Raw genomic sequence first — 24,604 nt, forward strand, 5'->3', positions numbered from 1 at the left:
GAACAAGTTCATCCTCTCTAGTAGATGAGAATGTACTGAAGGAAAGAGAATGAGAGAAGAGAAATGAAAGAAGAAAAAAATGGAAGGGTGTGAGAGAAAAGGAACTGAGATGTGCAAGATTCTTCCTTTCCACCAAAAGAAAGAGTAGGGATAGGGATGTGACTTGTTGGTAGAGTGCTTGCCTAGCATGCACAGAGCCCTAGGTTTGATCCCCAGCAGCACAAAAAAGAAAGAGTAAGAGGGAGGCAGAAACCAAGAAAAAATAATCAGTGGGGGAACAATAAGAGATAATTGTGTGGAAGCCTCTTACCATAATTTTCTACATTTTTTATAGATATTCCTTTATCATTTTTCATGTATGGACAGAGTCCTGATGATAACTCTATGATGCTAGATACCATTGAAGAGTGGTAAGTATTTCAAATAATGGCAAGATATGTGAAGAATTTTTTTAAAATCAAACATTGACATGCTTTTAAAATAAGTAAAATTGTCCTTCATAATAAGAAGTTTTTGGGTACTGTCTTAGTCCTTTTGGGCCACTGTAACAATAAATATCATAAACTGAGTAATTTACAGACAACAGAAATTTGTTTTTCACAATTCTGGAGACTGGAAAGTCCTAGATACAGGCCCTAGCAGACTTGGTGTCTGATGAGGTCCTGCCTTCTCATAGATGGCCTTTACTCACTGTGTCCTCCTGTGGTAGGAGAGGCTGAATAATTCCCTTGGGCCTCTTTAATAAGTGCATTAATCCCATATATGAAGTCTCTGCCCTCAAGATCTAATCACCTTCTGAAGTCCCTCCTTACCTCTCAGTACTATCGTATTGATGGTTATGATTTAACATATGAATTTGGGGGATACAGGCATTGAGACCACTTGCAGCTGCTTAAGTTTGTAAGGAACTGTACTTAATGCTGGAGATGGAAAAAATGGGTTAAGAAAGATCAGTGGAGAAGATTGTCCTATGTATATTTACCTTAATTTGGTGTATTGAACCCTTCAATAACTATTTGGAAAGTGAGGCCAGTATGCAAATATTTCTTGGAATATTTATGGCATTCAAGATTTTAAGTTACCCTTTGACACACTACATAAACAGGACAAAAAAATTAGTTGTTTTTGTACTGCAATTTTTTTTCATTTTTCCATTTTTAATCAAAGTGGTATAACCATATTTGATAATATTAATCAGATGAATTTTAAGTATTTGGTTGATTCTAAAAATGAAATTGCCATCAGAGGACAAAAATTATACTCATTGTTGACATATAAAACCAAGTGTCAAGTCATGGAGGAAAACTCCAGGCAAATAAGTTTTCTCAAAAATTTGAAAGTTAGGGGAGAATCTGGGCCATTTAGGAAGTTATCGAACTATTAAGGCAACAACTTGCACATAATGTGCAATTTAGAACTAGAGAGAAAATTGTGAATTTATAGAGTCTAAGTGCTAGAAAGAAGCATAGAAGAAATAAACAGTTTACAGTACAACATTAGGCCTTTCTGAAACACATATGAAGAGCGTGAAGCTCTGGAGTAGTCAGACATTTGTGAATGGCAGAGTCAGATCATTACCTGTTTCTGTTGACTTCTTGTTCAGAATCCTTTCTGCTGTGTCATAAATCCTTTCAAAACTTTTTCAATCTAATTTTATAAAGACAACTGGGAAGGAAAGTGAAAAGCTGAATTAATTAACAAGAGTAGACTCTCCAACCAGAATATTACCCTTCATTACCTCTCACTGGGTGGGCCTAAGGATTTATGTCCCCCCACCACCACCATATTTTAACTGGTCACTATGGCCAATTCTAGGTTTTCTTGCATTGGGGGAAAATTGCCTTTTCAGTCTATCTTTAATAGAGTCTTTGAAACAAATCTGGAAGAAGCTTTATTAGGTAGCACTCCATTTATTACATTCACCCCAACATACTAAGATTTCATTCTTCCCAAGTAGTTTAGATTGTTTTACTACGGTTTAGCCACATAGGGCATTCTAATGTGTGCAACTTTCTGTTGATACAACTTATATGTTTAGGAAGTAGTTGACACAAATTCTGATTTTTAGAAGCATACAGGTTCTACTTATCTAAATCCTATTTAAGCACAAGTAAAAAATATTAGTGCAGGGCAGTTCTTTCAGGAGTTATGTTGATTCTTTTAAAAACATTCCTTATTTCATGGTGGTGAGTTCAGATTAACTACTGAAATTACTATGTAGTTGTTACAAGCCTTTGTCTCTGAATCATAGTAATGCCCTCCAGAGAATTAGATTTCAGTACATGGTCATCTTCCCCAGAGGCATTTGGTAATCTCCACAGGGTATTCCTTATAAAAAATTTCTGCAATTTCACGGTGGCAGAGTAAGATGAATGGGAAAGAAATGAAAAATGGTCTAATAAGTCCTAATGACCATTTTAAGTAAAATTAAGTTTAATAAAACTACTACTATGCATCCTTTGCTATTCTGTTTTCCGTTTTCTATTAATTTATTGTGAAGAAGATGGAGATGACCTGGAAACATTTTTTTACTTAATAATTTATACTTTCTCATCATGAAGATCATAATCCTTTTGATCCTGACCTTCCTGACTAAAATTTTGATTGTGACTTCCTGACTAAAGATCATTGTGGCTTTGACCTCTAGGAAAGTTTTTCAAAATCCTCTTGGTTGTATTTAGGCTGCTATTAAAAAAAATAACCTGGGCTGGGGAGATAGCTCAGTCGGTAGAGTACAAGACCCTGGGTTCGATCCCAAGCACTAAAAAAAATAAATAAATAAATAAATAAATAAATAAATAACCATAAACACAGGATAGCTCACCACAAAGATTGTTTCTTACTGTTCTGGAATTTGAGAAGTTTAAGGTAAAGCTGTTGGCAGATTGAGTATCTATGAGAGACTTCTTCCTTGTTCCTAGACTTTTTACTGTGTCTTTTTATTATCCTCATCTGGTGGAAGGTCTCTGGGGTCTTTCTTACAAAAGCACCTATCAAGACCTGATCACCTCCAAAGAACCAGACCCCCCCGAATCCTGATGTTTTCTTCCAACATTTTTATAGTTAAGCACTTACATTTAGGTCTTTGATCCATTTTGAGTTAATTTTATTTTTGTTTTGTTTTTGAAGCATGTTCTCACTTTGTTGCCCAGGGTGGGTTCAAATTCACAATCCTCCTGCCTCAGCCTCCCAAGTATCTGGGATTACAGGTATACATCACTGTGCCTGGCTCATTTTAATTTTTATACATAGTTTAAAATAAAGATATAGCTAAATTCTTTTGCACATGGACATCTAGTTTTCCTGGAACTATTTGCTGCAAAGACTGTCTTCCCATTGAATGGTCTTGGCACTCTTGGGGAACATTGTTTATTCCAGTCCATTGGTCTAGGTATCTGTCTTAGTACCATGGAATATGACCTTTAAAAAAATGAATGAGTAAATAAATTTTGTCTGTGTGTCATACAGGAAACAAAGGATTATAAGCAAAAGATAATAAAGAATAGAGACAAGAAATTAGACAATGAGATTTAAGATGTCGGAATTACAAGACACAAAATATCTTAAAGAAATGAGAGGGGATTTAAAATATGAAGAGTACTAAACATTTTTAAAGAGTGAACTATAACTCTTAGAAATGAAAATAATAATAATTGAAATTAAAAACTCATTAGATTAGCAGTAGATTATACACAGCTGAAAAAAGAATCAGTGAACCAAACATTAGATTGTATTTTTAGATATAAAAACATAAAACAGGCTAAAAACCAAGAAGAATAAGGGTAGATGTTTAAACATAAGTAATTTGAAGTTTTATATTAAGGAAGTACAACAGTGCCACAGTAATAAAGATAAAATTGCTGAGAATTTCACATAACTTTGGAAAAATACCAAACCTTTAGATACAAGAAGTCCATCAAACACTTAACCAAGAACATCATGATGAAAATATAGAACAACAGAAATAATGAGATTTTAAAAGCCACCAGAGAAAAAAATTGTCACAAATGAATGAACATTAAATTGAAGGTGGTTTTTTTTAAGAGGAATAGTGAATGGCAGTACATAATGAAATAGTATCTTCAGAGTGCTAAGAGAAAATAGCAGTCAATCTAGAATTTTATACCCAGGAAAATTTAACCTGATAAAGCATGTCTACTAAAATAAATAATATTTATAAAAGATTTAAGACATTCTTTTTAAAATCAGTGGCAAGACTAAGATGCCTGCTATTGTCAGTTATATTCAGCACAGTGCTAAGAAGAAGTTTCCAAGAGTCAGAAAGGGCCAGGCATGGTAGCACACAAATATATTCACAGCTACTTGGACGTCTGAGGAAGGAGAATCACTGGAGCCCAGGAATTCAAGACCATCCTGGGCAACTTTGTGACACTCCATCTCAAAGAAAAGAAAAGAAAGAAAGAAAACTCTTAAATCAGTATTTTGCATTTGTTACTCATTGTTCATGAGGTATTGATTTCAGAAACCCCAGAGATACCAAAAATATATGGGTGCTCAAGTTCCTTATGTAAAATGACATAATATTTGCATATAACCTTCACACAGCTTCCTGTAAACTTTAAATCATCTCTAAATTACTTATAATGCTAAAATAACATAAATTCTATGCAAGTTGTTTTACTGTATTGTTTAGGGAATAATGACAAAAAAAGTATTCATTACAGTATACACACAACCATGATGGGCCTAACTACATTTTTATCTGTGGTTGGTTGAATCCACAAATCTGGATTCAGCAAATGTACTGCCCTTCATTATTCATAGAAGATATGTTGTTTATGAAGACAAATTATTGAGTTTATAATATGAGCTTAAGAAGGTTGCTGGATAGTCAATATATAGACACTGGTTTAAAAAAAATCAGTTTGCCCTCTTGTTGAGGGCATTCATTCATTCTGGCCTTGCACATGCTATCTTTGAATTCCATATTCAGCATTCCTAGCTGTGGATCCTGGGGCACATTTTTTAACTTCCCTGCATGTCTGTTTTCTAATTTAAAGTTTAAGAGTATTTTATAGAGACATTGTGAGGATTAAATGGATCAATATGTGTTTAAAGCAGTTAGAAAAGTGTCTGATACCTAGTATTATATAGTTAAGCTTTTTTATTGTCAACATAATTTAATGTGAATAAAATGTAGCTTTTAAAGATACAGTTTAAAGAAACACAGGTAATATGAAAATTATAAAATACTTTAAATACTTGAAAAGACATGTTAAACACTCATGGAAAAAGTGAAAAAACTTATTGGAAAATTTACTGACATGAATAAGTGGAGAAGTATATTATGTTCACAGATGGACAGTGTCTTTTCTCCCAAATTGATCACTAGGTATGATGAAATTCCAGTTAAAACCTAAGCATGATTTCTTACTAGACATGCCTAATTTTAAATGTGTGTGTAAGTGTACAGATGCTGTTTAAAAACAGAATTTATTTTTTCCTTTCTTTTGATTTTGCCCCAACATATATCAAGGTTTCTTAGAACCTGGTGTTGATGCAGGGATGCAGAAAGACACCAGCGAAACAGAGAGGAAAGCCCAAAATTCATGCATATATTAAAAGTTGATTTATGTCAGAGATGGCATTATAAAAAGGAACAAAAGAGGTTGTTGGAATAAATGCTAGCACACAGTTTATTATTCATATGGAAACACTGAACCTGAATTTCTTACCTTAGGCAAAAATGAATTTGAGAAAGTAAAGACTTAAAGGTAATAGGCTAAAAACTATACAAGTTTTGAAAGAAAAGATTGGGTTTATCTATATAACATTGGGCAGAATTATTTCTTAAGGTTGACCAGAAGCAAACAAATGAACAAAAAAACAGAAAAGGAAACAAAAGATGAAGAATATTCATAATTTGGCTATATTCCAAAAAAATTAAGACACAAGTTGGGGGATTATTTGCAACAAGTAATACTGGTAAAGGGAAAGCCTTCTTGCAGATGACTACAATAGAAAAATGGTTTTAAAACTTGAATGTGTTTGGTGAGGCCCTAAGCAACTTAGTGAGATCCTGAAAAAAAAAAAAAAAAAAAAAAAAAAATTAAAAGGACTGGGAATGTGGTGGCTCAGTGGTTAAGTGCCCCTGAATTCAATCACCAGTACCAAAAACAACAACAACAACAAAAATAAATAAAATAAAATAAAACAAGTACTTGAATATGCATTTCACAGATTTGAATACACAAATGACCGATATGTATACTCAGAAAATAATCTGCTACACCAAAAATTTGGTAAATGCAAACTAACCACAATGAGAAATTAGTATCTATCAGGTTGGCAAAAAATAAAGTGTGCTGCTATTTAGTGTTAATAGGAATTGGGAGCAACTAGAACTCTTATACACTCATAGTGATAGTATATAAAACAAAAGATTAAGAAATTAAGACTACACAAAAATTAAAATTTATGGGAAGAAGACACTATAAACAAAATTTTAAAATATTGTAATATATATGACAGATGAAACTAATTTCTCTATGTATAGATCTTAGACAATTTAAAAAATGGAGGCAAGGTTAAGAATAGATGACTTATAAAAAGCAAAAAAAAAAAAAAAAAAAAGTAATAGTTTTAACCTCACTGATAATGAAAGTAAGCCAAATTAAAACTATGGTTTTTGTTCCATTTTGGTTTAATTTTACATGGTCCTGGGGATGGAGACCAGGACCTCACACATGCCAGACACACATTTTGCCACTGAGCTCCACCCCAGCCCCACACAAGGTTTTATTTATTTATTTTTTTTATTCAAGTTTACAAAGTTTCAGGTTTCATTCATGAATTTTAAAAAATATATTTAAATAGAACATTTCTTTTTTTCCTCATAAGAAAAAGTAATTAAAGCAATTATAAAGGCCAGATAGAGACAGATGACTTATTCAGAGGATGGTAGCTCCTGAAAGGTAGCTGTAAAATTAGGATTATGAAGTCATAGAAGTCTGGTGATGACTGTATTATTTCAAGAACAGATTGACCAAAGAGTGTCAAACATAGGCCAGGTAAGTTATGAGCCAGAAGTATGCTTTTGGGAGTAAGACTGATACGGAAGTCATTGGCAACTTAGGTAGAGTAATGGAAGTGGAAATCAAAGTATATTGAGGGAGGGGGTGGGAGGTAAGCTAGACAAGGGCAAACATGACTCTGATAAATTTTATTTTGTTTTTTAAATGATCATGTTTGAGCTTGTTTAAATACTGTTGAGAAGAATACAGAGAAGCATAGTCCATAGGGAAGATAATGAGAACACAGTAGAGAGATGTTTGAGACAATGGAGTGTAAGAGAAAGAGCTTTAAAATGGAAATCATGAGACTTAGTTTTTATTTAGTTCCAACACCTTGATATTTAAGTTGGTTTATCTACAACAGGGTTGGCAAACTTTCTCCATAAAGGGCTGGGTGGTAAATATCTCACTATTTTACCGTCTATATGCAGCAATTAACTATGCTCATTTAACAGCAAAGCAGCCACAGACAGTAAGTAAATGAAGAGGCATGGCTGTGTTCCAGTAAAACTTGTTATGGAATTTGAATTTCATGAAATTATTCTTGTGACACGAAACATTCTTGATTTTTTTCAGTCATTTAAAAATATAGAAAGCATTAGCTTGCGGTTTCTACAAAAGCAGCTAGTAGTCTGGATTTGGCCCACAGGTTATAGTTTGTCAACTCCTGAACATTGTACTAAAGTGTATTTAATCTCTACATTGGGTAGGATTAATTGAGGAATTCTTCTTGACTTAATCTATTAATCTAATTTACCATCTACATGACCTGATTTAACCTTATGTTTACTAGAAGTAATTACATATCCCACCATTTAAAACTCAGCAAAAGAACTCAGAGTTTGTATTTATTTCTAAAGTCCCAAAAATATTAATTCAACAGGAACACTTTCCCAAGATTACTTAGAGGGATGATTTTTGCCCTTATTACAATAATTTGATATTTTAAAGTAGATGTTTTAATTAAAATACATTAGGGGTGGACAGTAAGAAATCAGTATTATTTGCACAAATAAAAGAAAATTGTAAAAATAAGTGAAAATAGAACATTGTGTGCCCAGAGACGTTGATGCCAGTGCATTCTTTTTTATAAATATGGGTCATTAGTAAACTTTTAGAGGTGTTAAGGTAAATTAACAAGAAGTTGATTTGGGGGCAAATTTGAATGAATTCTCTCATTAATGCTTTGTGTATCTAAATTTTTCACAAGTTGTGCTATTTGAAAACTTTTTCACAACTGATAATGCTTTTTTAAATTTTTAGTTTATAGATAGACACAATATCTTCATTTTATTCATTTATTTTTATGTGGTTCTGAGAAACAAACCCAGTGCCTCACACGTGCTAGGTAAGCACTGAGCCACTGAGCCAAAATCCAGCCCAGCTGTTGATTCTTAAGAGCAAATCTGGTGTGCTCAGTTGTTCAATTGAAACAATTGTTCTATTAAGACTTTCTGATACTGAACAGGTAAAAGATTTTTGTAAGTTTTTGTCTTAAATCTCTCATCTGTAATTGCTAGTCTGAAGAACTCAAGTTTATAAATTTTAAGAATTGTCTTAGGAAACTGTACAAATGTCTTCTTAAAATAGATGAGAAGATTAAGTCTTTAGACTGGCTATTTGACATTAAAGGAATTTATTTCCTTTGCCACTAATTTGTCTCTGAAAAATGTGTTACCATGCATAATGCACATGTAAGAGAGTCAGGACTTTCTCAAAGTCCCATCATTAGTTAATAGCAGAGGTAGAAATAGAACCAATATCCCTTGACTTCTAACTTGTATATCCTTACAATACTATACTTTTTCTAAATTTTATTTTGGGGAGGTTGCTTTACCACCGAGCTACATCCCCAGCCTGTTTTTTATTTTTATTTATTTTTAAAACATTTTTTTAGTTGTCAGTTAACCTTTATTTTACTTATTTATGTGTGTGCTGAGGATCAATCCCAGGGCCTCACACATGCCAGCCAAATGCTCTACCACTGAGCCACAATCCCAGCCCCTGTTTTTTATTTTTTGAGACAGGGTCTCACTAAGTTACCCAGACTGGCTTAGAACTTGTGATCCTTCTGCCTCAGCCTTCTGAGCTGCTGGAATTACAGGTATGTGCCACTGGGCCCAGCTCTACATATTTTTTATTGGTGCATTGTAGTTGTACAAAATGGTGGCATTTGTTGTTACATATTTGTACATGTGCACAGTATAACAATATGATTTGGCCAATATCAATCCCCAGTATTTCTCCTTATACTGAACTTCTTAACAAACTCCATAACTTGGTTCCATAGCACCGGTCCAGACTTCCATTTAAGTTAATTGTGTGTGGTTATTGTGTACCAGATTCTGCAACCATATGACATAATATATACTATTATTGACCTTAGAGAAATTAGGCAGTTTACCCAACATTCTTAATTCATTGTAGAACTAAAATTTGAACCATTATAACATTTCACCTTTCTGAGAAATATTTTGGTTTTCTTTGTTTAGTATTTGGGTCTGGAGTTTCTCTTAGCTTCTGAGACTCTCTTTGATTTATAGAAATTCCCATGCCCACAGAACCAAGTTTCACTTTTCCCCTTTAGTGTTTTAAAAGTTTTTTATTTCTTGTCTTTGACTCATTTGAGCACCTCTAGTATGTTGTTAAAAGGAAACAGTGATAGCAAGTATCATTATTATATTCTGAGTGTTAGTATACTTCTGATACCCATTTGCTATAAATATTCAGTAATCATCTAAAATCTAGATATGACTGTTTCTATTCCCATATGCTAATAAATGAAATTTGAGTTTGATGAGGTTTTTTTTCTGCATCTTTTGAGAGAATACTTGATTTTCTCTTATTGAACTACATAAATCAATAAAATGTATGTATTTCCTATTGTTAAATCACCCACATCTGAGATAAACTCAGCTATTTATGACATATTAATATTTTCTTTACTTTTAGAATCAATTTGTAATTACTGCTTTTTTATTAATAATAGGATTTTCCATTCCTTTTATTTCTTCTTGAATCAGTTTTAATAAGTTACATTATCCAAGAATTTGTTCATGTAATCTTTTAAGTGTATTGGCTTAAATTTGTTAATAAGCTCACTCTTTTTCTTTCCTTTTTTTTGTGGGGGGAGTGGGGTTTACTGGGAATTGAATTCAGGTACACTTGACCACTGAACCACATCCCCAACCCTAGTCCTGTTTTCTATTTTATTTAGAGGCAGGGTCTCACTGAGTTACTTAGTGCCTCACTTTTGCTGAGACTGGCTTTGGACTCGGGATCCTTCTGCCTCAGCCTCCCAAGCCGCTGGGATTACAGCATGCCCAGCAACACTCTTAAAAACCTGTATGAGTAGATGTTTTATTTGTTGGGGGAACCTTTATTTGGTCGCTTTGTTTATTCTTTAGTTCATTCATTTGAGCACCTATTAAGGACCTCCTGTGTCCATTGCCCTGTATATTAACTGTTGCTAAGTTTTTAGAATTAATTTTTCCTCCTGTCTCATGCTCACCTAGAATATCCCAGAGGACAGCCTGTTCAGCACAAACCCTTAGGATTCAAACTTCCTGACTTTATTTTTGCATATATAAAAAAGTTAATATTATAATATAAACATATGTATATATGTGTTTAGGACTATTGTTATGTATTTTATTACATTTAATGTTTTTATATGTATGCAAAAATAATGTAAATGAAGTGATTATGGGCCTGTAATATGTGAGCATAAAGAATTATGAGAATTTATTACTTTATTATGGCTCATTTGTTTAGGCTGAAATAAGAAGGGTATTATTCCTAATTGAAGGGGTAATTGAAAATTGCAGAATGTGACTTACTTGAAAATATGGAATACTTTTATCAGTATGAATCTTAGCTTTTTTTGACTCTTAGCACTGAAGAACAAAAACAATTTCAGAAGGCTCTTTTATTAGTAAATTCTACTAGAGGAACATTTTTTAAGAAAATGTGTGACTGAAATCAATCATGCAGCTTCCCTGAATATATAATTGCATTGTAAAGGGAATATTGAGGATTGCCCAGCACTTGGCTCTTCCAATAAAGTATATTTTACTGATTTTCCTATACCTTTATGTGCTATTATGAAGATCCAACTAATTGAAGAGTTTTTTATAATCTAAGTCTACATAAATTATTTTCCCTTCTTCCCTTTAATAAACTGCCAGGTGAACATGGCAGTTTCAGCAGCTCTCCTGGGAGCCTGGTATATCTTAAGGGTAGGCAACACTCCTACTAGAGTTTGTCAGCATGGCTGATTGAAAGGGATAATTTTCCTTCTCTACCTTCCAGTAATCTGTGCTTGTTTCCTATTCTGATCCATAGTTTGAAGTATGCAAGATTATCTTTTATAAGGGACACATGAAGAGCAGGACCTGGGGATAGGGAATCCTTAGTGAACCTCATATAGAATGTTATCCTTTGTGATCCTTCTGTAGAATTTTGGTATCTTAATTTGCATTGTGATCTAATGTTTGAACTAAGCAACTGATAGGTATCAGAAAGCCCATGAATCATATTATGAAATGGTATGAAAAATATTGCTTACATATATTTATTTGTGTGTGAGCTTGATAGCTTCCCTTTTATATCCAGTTTGAGTTTTGCTTGAGAAGTTAGGAATCAGCATTTGTATATTTGTGTGTGTTGGTGGGGGGGATGAGGGACGAAGAGAAAAAGGAAGAGGGAGAAAAACAGGGAGAAGTATTTTTACCACTAATATGCCAATATATTTTGTTGTTATAAACATTTGTAGAATGATATTATGGATCAGTAGTCAATAAGCAATTGATTATTGTTAGCCATCAACTAATTATAGGGATAGTCATGCAGCAATTGGTTTATAACTTTCATAAGTTTCTACTAAAGCCAGAGATTTTGATTTAAAGAGGATATCATTTTAGTAACAGAAGTTTGCAAGAAAGATGATTTAAAAGAACAGTATTTGGCAAGAATTGTAAAAGTTGTTATACCTGAAAGTTCCAAGTTTTTCAGGAAGAAATTACAGTTTTATGGATTATAAGGAAAAGGTATGTTAGAAACAAAAAGAATGAATAATATGAAACCACAATTATTTCATTTTCTATTTTGTGTAACCTGGCAAATTGAGGTTGAAATATGTTTGCGGTGTGATAAGAACATATTATTCAATTTCATTTACAAACTCTTAAATGATTTTATCACTATTGCCTTTTATGTGCTTATTGACCTTTTGTTTAATAACTTTGGGTTGATTTTAGGCCACCAACAAAATGGAAATGAAAGAGATTGCTAAACACAAGACATTATGGAAAATGAGTTCAACCAGTGAACCTTTGTTCATTACTGGTATAGAAGTCAGTCCTTTGAAGAAGTTCACTATTCCAAAGATTAAGAGGAGAGCAGGGAAAGGTAAAATTTCTATGGAATGTGTATCTTTAAAAAATAACTATTGCTGTATTTCTAATGCTTACTTATGTTCATCTCCTGTTTTCACTTTGTATGAAATTAGGTTAAGTCAAATCTTTAATTTATTAAATGCATATATACCCCGATTTCTGCCCAAAGAATAATAGACCCGTGTGTTCTCTTCCACCCAGTAAACCTGGATTTGATGTGTAAAACAAATAGAAGATTTGCAAAGGTAAAGAGAAGTCTGTGAACCATCTAAGGGAACTGAGACTTACGGATAGATATAATAGTTCCCTGGATTGTCCATTTCTTCTGTATCTCAGACTGGATGCCTGCCTCCTAGAAATGCCAGCTGACCCCCACACTCCACCAAAAAAACAAAGTCCCAAAAAATCTTGTTCTTTCTTGCCCAAGAAATTAAACAAGGGCAGCCTAGAAAGACAGAAACCTATTTAGTATTAAACACCAAACTCCTAAAAAACACATGGTTGGGAGAAAGTGTGGGGGAACGTGTTAGCCAGAAATAAATGGAGGACCAAGACTTAATCCCAAACTTCTTCTCACAAGAGCAGTGTCAAAGGAAGCAAGTGGAGAGCCTAGCCTCCAGTTAAACTTTCTCCCTTTCCATGATGCCACTGATGACATAGGGTGTTACTCTTTACAGCAGTAACATGATCTCATCTCTTTATCCTCTGCCTTGCAGTATCAGTAGGTTTCTATTCCTGTTCTGTGGTGATGAATTGCCCCTTCCTACTAGCGTAGACTCATTAAACACAAAAATGCAGAGCCTGGACTTAGCCACACCCTGCAGTAACAAGACATTCATCTTCTACCACAAAGTTAGTGGAGGCTGAGTAGGGTGCAGGTACTTCCATCCCTTTCCAGTGATAAAAGAACTCAGAATGTCCAAGATATAATAAAACTGTCTTACCACCAACCAGAAAAGTTTCAGCTTGAATGAGAAAAGATACTCAGTATACGATAGTAATGCTGAGATGACACAGGTGTTGGCATTACCTGACTGGGCTTTTACAGTAGCTAGCATAAAGATGTTTGAACAAGCTATTACAAGCACACTTCTAAATAACATATCATCAAAGAAGAAATCTCAAGAGAAATTTAAAAATACCTTGAAAGCACAGCAGATTTTGTGGGATACAGTAAAGGCAGTATTTAAAGGGAAATTTATAGTATTCGATGCTTATATTAGAAAAAGCTCTAAGTTTCCACCTTAATAAACTAGAAAAAATAAGAGAAAATTAAGTTCAAAGTAAGAAAGCCAAAGAAAAGAAAAATTAGAGTAGAAAATGGTGAAATTGAAAACAGGACATTAATAGAAGAAAAAATCAGGTTCTTCGAAAAGATCAATAAAATGGATAAGCCTCTAGCAAAGATAACTAAAAAAAAAAGAGAGGTGACATTAATAATATTAGAAATTATTCATTAGAATGAAAAGGTGACATCACTTGATTTTGTATGCATTAAAAGCTTCAATAATAATATGACCAACTCTGCCCACAAGTTTTATATTCTAGATGAAATGCACCAATTCCTTAAGTATACAATTTGCCAAAATTGACACAAGGAGAAATAGGCAGTCTGAATAAGTCTTGAATTGAGTCAGTAATTAATATCTTCATAAACAAAGCATTAGGCCCAGATGGATTGGTAAATGCTACCAAACAATTTTGAAATAAATTATACCAGTTATCTGTAATCTTTCAGAAGATAAAGCTGAGAGAATACTTCTAATTCTGTGAGACAGCATCACCATGTTTCTAAAACAAAACAAAGAACTTTACAAGAAGGCTAAACACCAATATTAGTTATGAAAATAGATGTAGAAATCCTCAACAAGATATTAGCAAATTAAATTCAACAATATATAAAAAGAACTTAATCACTGCCAGGTGATGTTTATCCCAGATAAGTAAGTCTGGTTCAAGATTTGAAAATTGGTTGTAATGAATCTTAAATCAACAAGCTAAAGAAAAAAAATCATGTGATCATAACAGTAGACACAAAGAAAGCATTTGACAGAATCCAGCACCCATTCATAATAAAATTCTCAGTAAACTAAGAATAGAGTAGAATTTCCTAGGTTTGATAAGAATATTGGTTAAACATTCCTCATCTGAAATCCAGAATGCTCCAAAACTTTTAAAGTGCTGTCATAATGCTTAAACAGTATAGGATTTTGGGGCATTTTGAATTTCTCAATAGAGATGTTTAAGTGGTAAAGTCTGCAAAAATCCGAAAAAATCAAAAATATGAAACACTTTTGGTCTAAAGCATTTAGGATAAAGAATACTCAGCCTGTCTCTACAAAAGCATACAGATACCTTTATACTTACACTGAGAAACTTGGAACTTTCACACTAAGATCAAGGCAAGCATGTCCCCTCTCACTACTGCTTTTGAACATAGTACTGGAAATCAAAGGAATAAAAAGTAATACATATTGGGAGGAAAGAAGTAAAACTGTCATTGTCCATAGATGATATATTCATCTAAGTAGAATATTCAAAAGAATAAACAAGTGGTTGGATTTGTGGATCAGTGGTAGAGCACTTGCCTGGCATATATGAGGCCCTGGGTTTGATACTCAGCACCACATATAAATAAATAAAATAAAAGATCCATTGACAACTAAAAAAATTTTTTTAAAACAATAAACAAAAAGAATTGGGGCACTCAGAAGCTAATTATGGTAATGAGTGGAATTTGAAATTAAAAATCCAGTACTCTTTATACTATGGTACCAAAAACACAAAATACCTAAATTTAAAATCTAAAAAATTAAGTACCAGATTTATATGACAAACTTAGTGAACATATAGGAAACATATAGTGAACATATAGGTTCATGAATAGGAAAACTCAATATCATCAAACTGTCCGTTCTTTTCCAACTCAAATTTTAAATTCATTTAATCCCAATTATAATCCTAGCAAGTTATTTTATGGATATCAACAAACCGGTTCTAAAAGTTTATGAGAGGGAAAAGCCCCAGATAAGCCAACTCACTATTGAAAGAGAAACCAGGACTGACATTGTGTGACTTCAAGACATACTGTAAAGCCGCAGTAATAAAGACAGTGTGGTATTGGCAAAAGAAAAGACAAATAGATTAATGGAACAGAATGGAGAGCCCAGAAATAGACCCATATAAATAAAAACTGATCTTTGGCAAAGGAGCAAAGGCAGTACAGATGAAATAAAGAGTATTTTTAACAAATGATGCTGAAGCAACTGGACATTCACATGCAAAAGAATGAATCTAGATGCAGACTTTTTATCCTTCCCAAATATCAACTTAAAATGTATCACAAACCAAAATGTAAAACACAAAACTATAAAACTCATAGAAGCTAACTTAGGGGAAAATACAGATGACTTGGGATTGGCAGTGACTCTTTAGTTGTAACACCAAAGACATCCATGAAAGAAAAATTTAATTAGGGGCTGGAGTTGATGCTCAGTGGTAGAGTAATTATCTGGCTTGTGTGAGGACCTGGGTTCCATATTCAGCACCACATATAAATAAAATAAAAGATCCATTGACAACTAAAAAAAGAATTTTTAAAATTGATTAGATGGCCTTCATTAAAATTAAAATTTTCAGCCTGTGGAAGGGTTATCATTTGGATACGTGGTATCCCTCCAAAGCTCCTGTGTTTCTGTAGGAATATTCAGAGGTGAAATTATTGAATTGTGAAAGCCTGTAACCCAGTCACTCTATCCTGGTTTGAATGGACTGGTTGGTAACTGTAGACAGATGGGGGCATGACTGGAGGAGGTAGGTCACTGGGGACATGCCTTGGAAAGGTATATCTTCCCTGTGGCCCCTTACCTTGTCTTTCTCTGCTTTCTGATCACTAGGAGCTGAGTAGCTTTCTTCCACTGGCCCCTTTCTCCATGATGTGCTATCTCACATTGGTCCTGACACCTCTGAAACCCTGAGATCCATATAAACTTTCCCTTCTTTAAATTGTTCTTTATTTTTGGTCACTGATTAAAACAGAAAGATAATCTCAAGAATGAAAACAGAGCTGGATTCATTGGCACATGCCTATTATCCCAGCTACTTGGGAGGGTGAGGCAGGAGGGCCATAAGTGCAAAGTCAGCCTGGGCAATTTAGCAAGACCCTGTCTCAATATAAAAAAATAAAACAAAATGGCTGGGGGTGTAGCTCATAGGTAAAGCACTCTAGTTCAGTCTCCAGTACCACATAAATAAATCATAAAAACAAGTGACAGACTTATACAATGTATTTGCAAAACAGATAAAGAACTGTTAACTAAAATATACAAGAAACTCTTAAAATGCAACAACAGGAAACAAACAGCCCAATTAAAAATGGACCAAATACAGTAACAGACATTTCAACAAGGAAGACATACAGATGGCAAATAAGCATTTGAAAAGATGCTTTACATGATATATCATCAGGGATATGCAAATTAAAACAATAAGATACCCCCACATACCTACTGGAATGACCAAAATCTAGAACATTGATGACACCAAATGCTGGTGAGGTTGTAGAGCAACAAGAATTCTCATTGATTGCTGGTCGGAATACACGATGGTACTGCTATTTTAGAAGATGGTTTGACAGTTTAATATATAACTGAACATACTCTCAGCATGTGCTGTAGCCATTGTGCTTCTTGATACTTTCCCACATTAGTTGAAAACTTATGTCCACATGGGTGTTACACAGCTTTATTTGTCACTCCTAAAACTTAGAAACAACTAAGATAGTTGTTCAGAAAACTTTTAGTAAATTTAGTAAATGAGTAGATAAAGTAGTGTATCCAGACAATAGAATGTTATTTAGTGCTGAAAAAGAAATGAGCTACCAAGCCATAGAAGAAAATAGAGGAACCCTAAATGAACATTTCTGAGTTAAAGCAGTCAATCTGGAAAGGGTCCATATGTGATTTGAACTGTTTTAACGTTCTTGAAAAGGCAAAACAATGGAGGTAGTAAAATGACCAGTAGTTGCCAGGGTTTGGGGCAGGGAGAGGAATGAATAGATGTAGCACAGAGGACTTTTAGGGCAATGTAACTACTTGCATGATACTGTCACTCTCTGTATCTTAGTGATACTTACTAATATACATTTGTCAACACATATAGAAAGTACACTAACAGTGAACCCTAATGTAAACTACAGATCCAGTGATAATTATGTATCAATGTAGATTCATAAGTTTTAACAAATCTACCATTCTCTTGGAGGATATTGAAAATAGGGGAGGCTATTCGTATGTGAGAAAGTGGAGTGATGGGAAATCCGTACCTTTCTTTCAAATTTGTTGTGGACGTGAAACTGCTCTAAAAAATAAAATCCATGAAGAAGGAAAAACACTGACTATGTGGGTTGAAGAGAAGAATAGAGAAGACAATGTAAAGAGTGAACCTGGCTAGGTGTGTTGGCACACCCCTGTAATCCAGCTACTCAGGAGTCTGGGAATCACCAAGTTCCAGTTCAGCCTGGGCAACTTAGTTACACTGTGTGTCAGATAAAAAATAAAGAGTTGGAGATGCTCCTGGGTTCAGTCTACCATGAAAAGAAATCAATGAACCTGGATATATAAAAATAGAAAATAGAAATTATCCAGCATAAACAACACAGGAAAAGAAATGAATTGAACCCCAGGGCTTGTAAAACAATAAGAAGAATATCTAAAATCTTTGTCATTATGGTGCCAGAAGGAAAGTAGAAAGACTGAGGGTAAGAAAAACACTTGAAGAAATATTGGCTGGAAATTTCCTAAATTTGGCAAAAGTTCTTAACCTATATAATTAAGAAGCTGAATAGACATTAAACATGATAAGCCCAAAGAAATATTGAAAGCAGCTGAGAAAACCACACATTATGTATAGGGAAATTTTTTTAATGGCTAATTTCCTGTTAGAAACCATGAAAGCCCAAGGAAGAGATAAATTTTTCAAATGCAGAAAGAGAACTATGGATCCAGAGTTCTGTGCATAGTAAAATGATCCTTTGTGGGTGGAGATGAAATAGACATTCTCAGATGAAATAAAATTGAAGAATTTTTTTATCAGCAGACATAACATTAAAAAATGGGTAAAGTTCTCCAAACAATCTTATAAAAGCAGGAAACTGGGAACATCAAGAATGAAGGGAAAACAGTGGGAAGAGCAAAATAGAGGTAAATATAAGTCATCTCCTCTTGAATTCACTAGTTATGTTTGATCATTGTAGCACAAATTACAACATCTGGTATGGTTTTTAGTGTATGTGGAGGAAGTATTTTAAGGCCATTATAAAGTGAGATATTGCCATTGGAGGAAACTAGGAGTACAGCAGATATTCTGGAAGAATTTTACATGTGTGTTTATGAGACAGCAGAACTTCAAAATGAAGCAAACTGGTAGAACTGAAAGGCTATAGATCCAAAATTGATGTTGGAGACTTTGCACTCTTTTAACAGTTGATCGACCTACTAGACAAAATCAGCAAGGATGTAGAAGAATTTAATATTGTTAACCAACAGGTTGTAACCAACATCAATAAAACAAAGAGCAGAATAGACTTGCCTTCCATGTGCCCATGGAATACTCATCAAGGTAGACAATATATATTGGGCCATGCGGTACATCTCAACATATTTAAAATAATTGAAATATTATGTTTTCTGGTTACATACAAAGTAGAAATTTAGAGAAAAAGAGGACTGGAGGTAAAGCTTAGTGGCAGATCACTTGCCTAGCATCTGTGAGACCCTGGTTCAATTCCTAATACCACAAAAAAGAAAGGAAAAAGGTGGTATTTTCCCCACCACTTGGAAAGTAAACAACACATTTATAAATATTCATGGGATTTCAAGGAAAATAAATTCATGAGTTGAATGAAAATATAACATCAAAATTTGAGGAACATAACTGTTAACAAAGACATGGATAATGCTAAGTGGTTACATTGGAAAAGAAGGACAACTTCAGTTCAGTGATCGAAGTGTTCTTAAAAAAACAAAATATTAAAGAGATAAGCCTCAAACAAGCTAATAAAAGGAAAATCAATGAAACAGCAAAAATCAATAAATACTGACAATCCTTTAGCAAGCCCCACAAAGGAAAAAGATAAACCACAAATTGCCACTATCAAGAATGAAATGTGTGCCGTGGTGGTGGTGGTGCACACCTGTAATCCCAGCACTCTCAGCAGTTTGGGAGACTGAGGCAGAAGTTCAAGGCAAGCCTCAGCAATTTAGCAAGGCCCTGAAGCACTTGTGAGACCCTGTCTCAAACTAAAAAATGAATAAAGGTTGGGGATGAGGCTTAATGGTTAAGCACCCCTGGTTTCAGTCCTTGGTACCAACTCACAGGTATTGGAAGGATTTTTAGTGAATACTATGAATAAATCTACATATGTAAATTTAATAACTTAGATGAAATGGACTGGTTAGTTGAAAAAATAATACTGAAACTCAGTACTAAGATCATTTAAGTACCTTATAACCAGTTAAGGAAACCATTAAAGAAATTTAACACATTGTTGGGAAAGAGATCTACAGGTCCAGATGCCTTACAGTGGAGAAGTCTATTAAAGAATACAAATTCTATACAATTTCCTCCAGAAAATATAAGTAGAGACAATAATCTAGTGTTAGTATTATACTTATTCTAAAATCAGACAAACATTAAAAAGGAAAATTGCAGACCAATGTGTACAGCATGATCATTGATGCAGATAGCCTAACAAGCAAGCCAAATTCAGCAATATTATGAAATGAATTACACACTAAAACTAAATAATGAATGTTGAGTTCCCCACCACCACCTCTTTTTTTTTTTTTTTTTTTTGAGACAGGGTTCTGCTGTGTTGCTTAGGCTGGTCCTTGAAGTCCTTGGACTAAACATGTCCTCCTGCCTCAGCCTATCATGCAGCTGGGGACTACAAGGCACACATCACTGTGCCCAGTCTTTGTCAGTTCACCACAAATTTAAGTGTTGCTCATTTTGCTGTTCACAGCAAAACTCTACAAGATTTTTTATAAAACATATAAGCTTATTCTGACATTGTACAAAAGAAGGCAAACTAGAATTAGCTGAAATATTTTCTAATAGAAAAATGTGTATTAGAGGAAATCCTTAACCGTACAGTATTTAGATGTGATATTGGCAGAGATTGACATAGAGGCAGTGCAATAGATTCCAGATATAGACCCACACAAATATGACCAGATTGATTTCTTTCAGCATAACCCTGATATTCAAGAGAGGTGCATTCAGTTGAGGAAAGGTAGTCTTCATCAGACTGTTGATAGACCAAGTGTACATCCGTAAGCCAAAAAAAAGAAAAAAATGAGCTTCTCCCTAACTTTACATTTAAAAAAATTCAAAATGATTCCTGAGTGTAAATGTAAAATATGAAACTATAAACTTAAAAGAAAACATGAGAAAACATTTTCAGAATCTTGACCTAGATGAAGAGTTCTTAGACACCAAAAGCATAATCCATTTTAAAAGTCGGGTAAACTGACTTCATCAAAATTAGAAATTTTTGCTCTATGAAAGACACCTTGTTACAATCTAAGAATGGGGGAAAACGATTTGTAAATCATAATTCCAGTGAAATGACTCAGGACATAGAAAGCACTTTGAAAGTCAGTAAAACCTCCAATAACTTATATGTAACAGCTGAGGAACCTGAGCTCAGAAAAATGAGTCACTAACCATAAACAAAAATGCAGCTACTGGTGTAGGGCTAGGAATTAAGCTGTGCAAAAGTTTGACCAAAGAGTCCTTTTGTTGCTTTTGAGATTTAGTAGTGGCCTCCACCCTTTACCATCCAAAAGAAAGAAAAAGTGAACAAAAAAGGAAACCAATTAGAAACAAGAAAAGAACAGACTTACAACAGAAGCAGTATAATGATATGCAAATAGGCAAGTACAAAGATGTTCACCCCATCATAGTCATTAAGTAAATGTGTATGAAAACCACCATGAAATGTAAACTACACAACTAAAACAGAAAAGGATAATGATGCTAAGTGCTGGTGAGGATGTGGAGAAATCAAATAATCACTGGTGTATGCCAGTGAGGATTTGTAGACCAAATTGATAAACAATGCTCCAGAGAACGGGGTAGCAGCCAAAAATTTGAGTTGCCCAATACATATGTTCCCAGATAAGGTCAGATGAAGTAGTGGCTCTTGCCATCTTGTTTCAGTTCTCAAACTGCATTAAGTCCTTTTTGCAGTTTCAGTGCGACTTTTTTCTTATCGTTATTGGCGATTTTGTTTATTTAAAATGGTACCCAATGTAATGCTGAAGTGAGACCTAGTGTTTCTTAAGCTCAGGAAGGTTATTGAGGTGCCTTGCATAGAAATACACGTTTTTAAGATAATCTTCATTCAAGCTTGAGTTCATTGTCAAGGAATCAACATGTGGCACATACAGAAAAAGGAGGAAGAAAGTCTCTAGTCCTCACCAAAAGAGTGCTAAAGTAATACCATCTGTAGTGCCTGATGAAGCTTCAGGAAAAGTAACTTTTTATAGACTCAGAAAAGCTGATAAGCACAGAGGGGTAGCAGCATTGTTATGAGGCTAAAAACTGATAGAACTTAAGGGTCACATTACCACTGTCAGGAAAGTATTTTACCCCTTCTGGTTAGTGCTGGCTAGCGGATACGTTCCCAAACGTGATGTGACACGAAAGATATTGAACCATAGGCATGTCTGTTCTTCGGATCAGGATGTTTGAAGAGGAATTTTTAAAACACCTGCTGAATGTTATATAGGATAAGGGATAGGTATATGGAAGAACAAGTTTTCAACACTGATGAGACTTGTTTTACAGAGATATTGACCAACATACCTATGTAATGCTAATAGCATTTGAATTGTCAAAAATTTGAGCAATGAGGATGAAGCTTGTAGAAAAGCAATTGCCTAGCATGCACCAGGCACTGAAAAAAAAAAATTGAAAAATTTTGACTAGGCTCACAGACACAGCCTTTTCTCCAATATAGTAGTACAGTATTCAGTAATTCAGCATTTGTGGAGACATTGTGAAAATTTTTCACAAATACAGTGAACAACCATATTTTCCTCCCTGCTTTCCTTTTGAGTATACTCTTAAGGTTTTTATCCTAATTTTAGTCATTGGTCTTGCTCATTGTCTGTCCTGAGAAAGTCTGTTTCTTCCTACTCCTGCCACAGTATCAGCCAGCAGCTTACAATGATGTTCTGATACACATGCAAATCAAAATAAGCAAATAGTTTTCTACTATGTAGGTTGCCTTATCTTTGCTTGGGAATAAGAAAAAATATGCATGTGTTAATAATAGCTGCCAGTAATTAGTAATCCAAATTCCAGGACAGTCTTCTATTGTATAGTCAATTTTTAAGAACTACAAATAGGCATGTGAAGAAAAGAAAGGATTGTGTTCTGGTTTATATCATGTAGGAGGTCCACATTAACTGTGAAATTTTAAATGTAAATTGTTGCCTTTTAGTTGTTAATGAATTTCTAAGTACTTGATTGTCTTATATCATATATACAGTTGTCCTGTCATTTTAAACACAAATAACTACTCTCCCCTTTCTTTTTATTTGTAGTTTACTTGTCACCTTGTTGTACCAATACTAGAGAATATAGTTTCATACATGACACTCTCAACCAGTGCAGGCTTGATGTAAGCTGTGATCTCCAGTCCTCATGGCAGTTTGGTGATACAAAACTGATTCACAATGAGGATCTGGAAAAAAATTTTACTGCAAAGAGGTAAGTTACTATGACCTAAACAAGTTTGAGATTTTTGTTTTGTTTTTACTGTGAAATCTTATGCTAATTTATTTGTACAACTTGAGATTTAATAAGTATTACTAGAAAATAAGTACAGAAATTATTTAATAAGCATCACTAAAGAATTGAGTACAGATTATTATTTTGATACCTTTTCCTAGGTTTTGTAATATTAAAAAATTAAATGAGAGATTTGGCTAGCAAATTTTATGTATTAATGGAATCAGTTTTCAGATACCTTCTAGTTTTTTAACCTCCATAAATTTTTCAGGAGCATGCATGAGCATATTTATTAAGCACCTGTTTTGTAGATCCCCAATATCTCCTGGATAATGTAAAAGAGTGATTAATCATAAAGTAACTTTTTTCTTTGACTCAACTCTTAAGAGACTGAGTTGATGCTTTAATTAGGAAAAAGGATTATTTGACTATTACCATCTATTCCACTGGAAATGTTCTTTCTGGATTGTTGCTATTATTTTTGACAATTTTTAAAGTTCCTCTCCAGCTTTTTGGGAAGGTACATTACATTATTGTCATTTTGATAAAAAATAAGAGCCCATGCAAAGTTCTCATGTTGAACATTTTACATTATAGGTAGACCAACTTAGATTAGCATTTTAATTTTCTGAATTTGTCTACTGCTTAGCACTTTTAACCTTAAACTGTAACTTGATAGACTACAAGTTTTTATGTTTTTTAATTAGTTCTGCCCCCACTTGGTATGAATTTGGAGATTTGGAATTTGTGGGTATGACAGAGTTAGTTGCAGTATCTACTCTTCCTTCTAAAAACTTCCACCATAATTCAAAGGACAATATATATCTTACCACTTTCATATTGAAGGAACAATTTGATCAAAATGAGTTTTGGGCACTCTTCTTTGATTTTAGTTATTTACAATGTTGACCTTTCAGTGACTTTTTCTTAGCATTGCAGAAAAGCAGAACATCTAATGATATGGGATATGTTAAAACATTCTGAATGACAAATTCATGTTTCCCATAGTACCTTATAGGATCTACCACAGCATATTGGTTGTGTCTCATCCCCTACTATGTTGTGGGAGTATTGTCTTGTTTTTGTGTCCACAGTACAAAACAGTGAGTGCTTAAATGTTAAGTTTATGGTACAACCTTAAGGCGTATAAAAAATAAAAGAGAAAATAGCCAAAATAACTAGCCGAAGAGAATAACAGAATGGAAAGGTGAAAAGAGAAACTATTAATAATTTTGACTGCCTCTGGCTTTTCTTTTCACCTCTGTTCTTGGAGGAGGAAATACGTGTGTAAAGTCTGAGATCTCAAGAAAAGCCAGGTAACTTTAAGAACATAATAGTCTCCACTGCTTATCAACATTTCGTCTGCTAATTTGT

The 24,604-nt window shown here is 33.9% G+C and overlaps 1 protein-coding gene across 1 annotated transcript in view; it reads left to right on the forward strand.

The window, feature by feature from the left end:
• Nucleotides 1-12,304: 12,304 nt before the first annotated feature.
• Nucleotides 12,305-24,604, forward strand: part of LOC306661324 (testis-expressed protein 15-like) — a gene marked incomplete at its 5' end in the record, with an annotated part of 44,083 nt that continues 31,783 nt past the window's right edge. Inside the window, 2 exon segments of the mRNA XM_079140214.1 lie at nt 12,305-12,443; nt 23,044-23,209. Of these exon segments, the coding sequence (XP_078996340.1) occupies nt 12,305-12,443; nt 23,044-23,209 (305 nt within the window).

The sequence above is a fragment of the Sciurus vulgaris genome (assembly GCF_902686455.1).
Source record: "Sciurus vulgaris genome assembly, chromosome: 5".
In the NCBI taxonomy this organism is placed as follows: Eukaryota; Metazoa; Chordata; class Mammalia; order Rodentia; family Sciuridae; genus Sciurus; species Sciurus vulgaris.